Source organism: Chanos chanos, chromosome 2 (genome assembly GCF_902362185.1).
Source record: "Chanos chanos chromosome 2, fChaCha1.1, whole genome shotgun sequence".
NCBI classification, from domain to species: domain Eukaryota; kingdom Metazoa; phylum Chordata; class Actinopteri; order Gonorynchiformes; family Chanidae; genus Chanos; species Chanos chanos.
In genome coordinates this window covers 54,483,322-54,489,135 of record NC_044496.1, presented here as the reverse complement: position 1 = coordinate 54,489,135, position 5,814 = coordinate 54,483,322, and the positions used below count along the sequence as shown (strand labels likewise).

Sequence of the window (5,814 nt, the reverse complement as noted above, 5' to 3'; positions counted from 1 at the left end):
GATAGCTTAAAGAAGGACTCTCTTGAGAGCATTACTGGTGCTTTACCTGACACTCATCATCTCTCTTCCCTGTTCACTCTCTCCACCCTACTCTCTTTCATCCTCCTCTGTTCTTTTTTTTCTTTTTCTTTTTTTCCCCCCCGACCTCTGCGTTTAACAAACGGAGAGCCGCCGTGTTGCGCTTTGGCGAATTCTCCTGAGACTCATTCCTTTAAATAAAGATGGATTCTTTAGGCATTTGGTGCGTCGTGTAAAATCAGTGTCAGCATGCCGGGGTGTTGGAGCAGACAGACAGCGTTTTGCAGGAGTTGGGGGCGAAAACTGACTTTCTTCACTCGGGGGGGAGGGGCTGTCATTCCTGACCGTTGCGGAAGTGGTTCGCATGGCAACATAAATTAAAAGTTCTCACTGCGGCCCCCCCCCCCCCCCCCCCCCCCCCCTTCTGAAACACCAGGCTGTGAGCGTACAAGCCCGCAGAGTGTGTTTGTCAGTGAAAAACTCCACCAGCTCACTGTTGGAGACCCCTTTTTGTCCTCTGTGGAGTCAATTGATGCCGTTTCTGTCGTACCAAAAGCAAATGTAATCATCGTGCTAAAATATTGGCTTGACATTTTCCAGTACAAAAGGCCACTTTATTGCCTGTGCTCTCCTTTGATGCAACCCACAGCGCAGTCACATTTGCTGCAGATTGACAGTCAAAATTTAAAACAGAATATTTAAAAATAAATATATAAACAAACAAACAAACGAGGTAAAGAAACCAAAAGCATTGTTCGCTTTGCCTGTAGTCGAAATAAAACCACACATATCCGAAAAATGCTTTTGCTACCTTTCTCCAGCTCTCTCTCTCTCTCTCTCTCTCTCTCTCTCACTGTCTCTCTCTCTTTTTCTTTGGCACACATTCACCTCTTGAAGGTTGCTGCTATCACCAGGAGGTAGAAAATGTCAGGCATTGTTTTGACTGTCCTCACATTAAAAGCAAAGCAAAGCAAATCTGGTGTCTAACCTCACTGCAAGATGTACTCTGAGAGGGGGGGGAGAGAGAGAGAGAGAGAGAGAACAAATATTCTATGACTGTAAAGCATTTGGTTTAATCTCTGCCAGCTACATTTAACATTCAAACAAACGAGGGTGGGGGAGACAGAGGGATTTTATGTATTAGGAAATAAATGCTAACTAGCCGTGCGGATATTAGCTCTTGCTCGCGTTGGGGTGAGTGCATCTGGGATTGAGAAGATTAGCCGAAGTCAAGCGATGACCGACTAGCTGGTCTGAGGGGATTCTGGGTTTTTTTTTTTTGACAGAACAGCACAATGGTGGCTTCAGGCTTTAGCTGGATGGGTGAGGCAGATTTTTGGTCTGGCTGTTTCTCTCTCTCTCTCTCTCTCTCTCTCTCCCCACCCTCAGCGTCTGGCAGATTTGAAAAGTCCCAGTTGCCCCATTAAGCTGTCTGCTGCATGCTCATTGTCTTTGATCCTCTCTGTGCAGTGTAATCCCTGCCTTTAAGTGTGACTTCAACCGACTGGGCAGTGGGGTTTTGCGTGGTCGCTTCAGTGGACAAGTGCTGGAGTCTATTATTGTATGAAAAGCTGTCAGATTGTACCCAAAGAAGGCCGAGAGAGATTCTGAGGGATCTCTAACATGCTTCCTATTTTTGGTAATGGCGTGCAGGTCCTCTGATTTACTGAAGAAACCCCCGTTATCACTGTGTTTACATAATCTTCCAGTATCTTCAGAGAACACTGTCTTTTCCATCTTCTCTGCAACAGACAGTTTCCCTGCAAATGGGTCTCTTGGGAAGGGGTGTTTTTTTTTTTCCCCCAAACTTTTTTTTTTTTTCTTTTCAAAATGAACTAAATCCACCGTGTTACTAAAATTAAAAGCAGAACTTGTTTCAGCCCATGTTATTATTTGGGTGCATGAAAATTTTCTCATTTACCTGAAATATCAGCTTTCTCTCTTGGCATTAAGATTCACATTTTCATTATAAATTCACTTTGTTATTTTGGAAATTTGATCAAGTATGATAGGGACAAATCTTCCTGTCACCCTAAAATAGATGTATAACCCCTGTGTGATGTGTCTCTCTCTCGCTCGCTCTCTCTCTCTCTCTCTAGCCTGACAGGACATATGATTTGAAGATTGGTCAGCCCACCGTGTCTTACTTCTTAAAACAAGCCGCTGGCATTGAGAAAGGAGCAAGCAAAACAGGTACAGCAGCGCCAGCAGAACTCCTGCCACAGTAGTCATACATTCTCATAGCCGTCCTCCATCTCTCTCTCTCTCTCTCTCTCTCTCTCTCCATCTCTCTCTCTCTCCCTCTCTCCATCTCTCTCTCTCTCTCCCTCTCTCTCTCTTTCTCCCTCTCTCTCTCTCTCTCCATCTCTCTCTCTCACCATCTCTCTCTCTCTCTCTCTCTCTCCCTCTCTCCATCTCTCTCTCTCTCTCCCTCTCTCTGTCTCTCTCTCTCTCTCTCTTTCTGCTTTCCATTTGTACCAGGCTTATGTTTCAGTAATGGACAGACTTCCCCTTCAGGGTGTTGCAGTTCAGATTGAATTTTTTGATTGATGATATATTTATGCTAAACCGAGCTAGTAGCGAGGTAGGTAATTACGACCAGGAAAGCAGAGGTAAAGGTGATGTCTAAAGAAAAGAGAATTATAGATTTGGCTAGGTTTTTTTTTTTAAAAAAAAGAAAAGAAAAAAAAAGTCTGCTTAATTATTCCCTTTTTTCGAAACCACTCCTTTTTTTTTTTTTTTATCCCCTCCGCACCTCTGAAGGGTATGTGGTGGTTTAATCTTCCTATGCTACCAACTGCGACTCTCTTCCTCAACTCTATGTCTCACTCTCTCTTACCCTTGTCTCTCAGTCTCTGTCCATCCCTGCATTCACAACATCTCTCATTCTTCACTTCCTCTTCACTATCACATCAGTATTTCTGCCTCTCACACTCCTTCACCCTCTCTCTCTCTCTCTCTCTCTCTCTCTCTCTCTCTCTCTCTCTCTCTCTCTCTCTCTCTCTCTCTGTATGTCACACTCTATTCCCCATTCTCTCCCTTTCTTCTTCTCTTCCTCTTTTCTCCGACTCGGTTCCTTCTGATGCCTCTCTCTCTCTCTCTCTCTCTCTCTCTCTCTCTTTCTCTCCCACTCCCACAGGGCATGAGATAGCAGGCATGGTGTCTCTGCGGGCTGTGTACGAGATAGCACGGGTCAAAGCCCAGGACGAATGCTTTAAGCTCCGGGACACATCTCTGCAGAACATCGTGAAGAGCATCATTGGCTCTGCCAGATCCCTTGGCATCAAAGTCGTGCACGAGTGAGAACTTGTGGTTTTTGTTTTTTTTTTACACACTCTTAAAACATTTCCTCCCTCTAACATGGTCATGGGCACGATCGGAAATAGTTAATGTTATGCATTATACATTAAGACACTTTAACTATTCTGCCACGCAAATATTACCTTCTTTATCATCTGAATATTCTAAATGAATGAAGCATTACAGTCCAGTGGTCACGTTTTATGTTTTATTCATGTTCATAAATTATAACTGAATTATTCCAAATACTCGGAATATGAAACGATTCCATTTTCAGTCTAATTTAGGAATTTAATTTGGACCTCGTGTTCAACAGAGAATTGAGTTTGACTGTGAGCCAACCCCTTATTTTAAAAAATTAATCTTGATTTTTATGTTTTGTATAATTAATGTCATAATGAAAAAAAAAAAAACAGAATTTATCAGGAGGGTTGTAATGGCTAATTTATAGACCGGTCCCGCTGAATAATTTCTTTGCTTACATATTTGCTTAGTGTTTTTACTATCTGTGCAAACAGATATAACGGTGAATTTTAAATGTCAGTATGCTAATTTGCTTGGCAGCGTTTTGACCAGAACGCGATAGTCACTGCAGCTCTGTCAGATTTTTAAATGCTCTTTTCTGACTAAACCTTTTCACATTGACTCATTACACCAGCATGAATTATAAAAGAAACCAAAAGAAAAGAAAAGAAAAGAAATGAAAATTCACTCTGCATTTCAATCAACCACTAAAATTTTTTTTTTGAAATTCTAATGTAATGTTGAGACATTTTCTCTCACTGTCTGTCTCTCTTCCTCTTCTCCATCTCTCTCTCTCTCTCTCTCTCTCTCTCTCCCCCTCATCTCATTTTCCCTGTCTGTCCTACTCTCACTTTTCTCTCTCTGCTCCGTTTTTTTTTTTTATTCCTGTCGTCCAACTGTCAGCCTGTCACCAGAGGACTATGGAGAGTTTCTCAGAAATCGAGAGGAGAAATTGAAAGCAGAGGCAGCTGCCGCGGCCGAGGTGGCGACGGGGAAGAAAAAATAAAGGATCGAGTGGACTCAATCTTTCACGTCTTTTTATTTATGCCGCGTACGAACGCCACGAACGCACGTCTGTGCACAATGCAACTTCACAAACGTTGTGTGTGTGTTAGCTCCCCTTGTTTGTCATACCTAGTTTTTCTTAAAAATAAAATCCAATTGATGTTCATTTCCTGTGACAGTTTTTGTGAAGTAAAACCTTTTATCATTTCTCTCTCTTTCTCTTTCTCTTTCTCTCTCTCTCTCACGCACACACACACGCGTGCTCACACACACACACACACACACACACACACACACTCACTCTCACTCATTAAAATGCATGTGTTATCATGCATGCATCTTTTAGTATTGAGTTAAAGGACTTTGCTAACACGATTAGTAATGGAATTACACAGGAATTATGCAAGAGTATTTCTTACTAAACTCAGTATGATAGCAATAAAGAAAAGCCAACCTTGAGTAATGGAGGGCAAGGAAACCGTTGGTCACATCAACCAGATAAATCAATCTTTGTTCACTGACTTGGCACAAATGTGACACTGGACCTGTAGGTTTTGGGGGGGGGTTTGGTTTTTTTTCCCAGTTTTGCCAATACTGAGGCCCAAGACCTCACAAACATGCTTGAGGGAGGTGTTGAGTTAAGGCAGCGAGGACCTGATTTCTGACCCATGAAGATTAAAGCTCTCTTTCTTTTTCAGTATAAAGTTAAGAAAGACCAATTACATACGAATTAGTTTGGATTAGTTATTGAATGTGTCTAGAAATTGTTCCTGTGAACCTTCCTCATCGGTCATTGTTTTTATTTATTTATTTATTTTATTTTTTAACTTTCTTTGTTTTAGTCTGTTCTACGTTTTCCTTAGCGGTTACTTTAAGGTGTTCCCAGCGTTTATAATTTTCTCTCGCCGTATCAATTACTGTGAGCAAACGCTTGGTTGAAAACATCCAACCTCTGTGCTATAGGGAAACATACACGGATTATCCTCTGAGAAATGAAATGACTTGAGACTTTTTTTTTTTTTGACTAAGCGGATAATGAAATGAAACAGATAAAAAAAAAATAGAGGACCGAAATGATGAGTTCAACTCTACACTGCATGCCTTTGATGCGCTGAAAAGCAGTCACATGGGGATAGCCTTTGATGGGATTCTAAGCGCGCCCCGTGATCGAAGAGCCGTGTGAAGGACTAGCGATCAAGGCCTGCAGTCGATCCATCAAACCGCTCTAACGAAGTAAAAAGACAAGGCAGTGATAATTATCAATTTAAAGTTATAAAAAATAATTTCTGTCGTTTGCCACTGCAACGTGGTAAGAGTGAAGAGCATAAGACAGGGGACAAAACTGAGCTTTTCCTGACAGTAACTGAACCTTTATACTCAGGCTTTTGAAGATGCCCGGAGCTAGTCTTTTTGATGCTGAAAATGTAGGTGCAGAGCCAATATTATCACTCTTTTTTTCCACTTTGT

General features: G+C 41.8%; 1 protein-coding gene across 1 annotated transcript in view; it reads left to right on the top strand.

Moving 5' to 3' along the window:
• The window catches only part of mrpl11 (mitochondrial ribosomal protein L11), a 25,255-nt gene extending 20,742 nt beyond the window's left edge, over positions 1-4,513 (top strand). Inside the window, exons 4-6 of the mRNA XM_030765934.1 lie at positions 2,118-2,211; positions 3,158-3,317; positions 4,246-4,513. Coding sequence (XP_030621794.1) covers positions 2,118-2,211; positions 3,158-3,317; positions 4,246-4,348 — 357 coding nt within the window. The 3' untranslated portion in view covers positions 4,349-4,513. The remainder of the gene's footprint in view (positions 1-2,117; positions 2,212-3,157; positions 3,318-4,245) is intronic.
• The last annotated feature ends 1,301 nt before the right edge of the window (positions 4,514-5,814 follow it).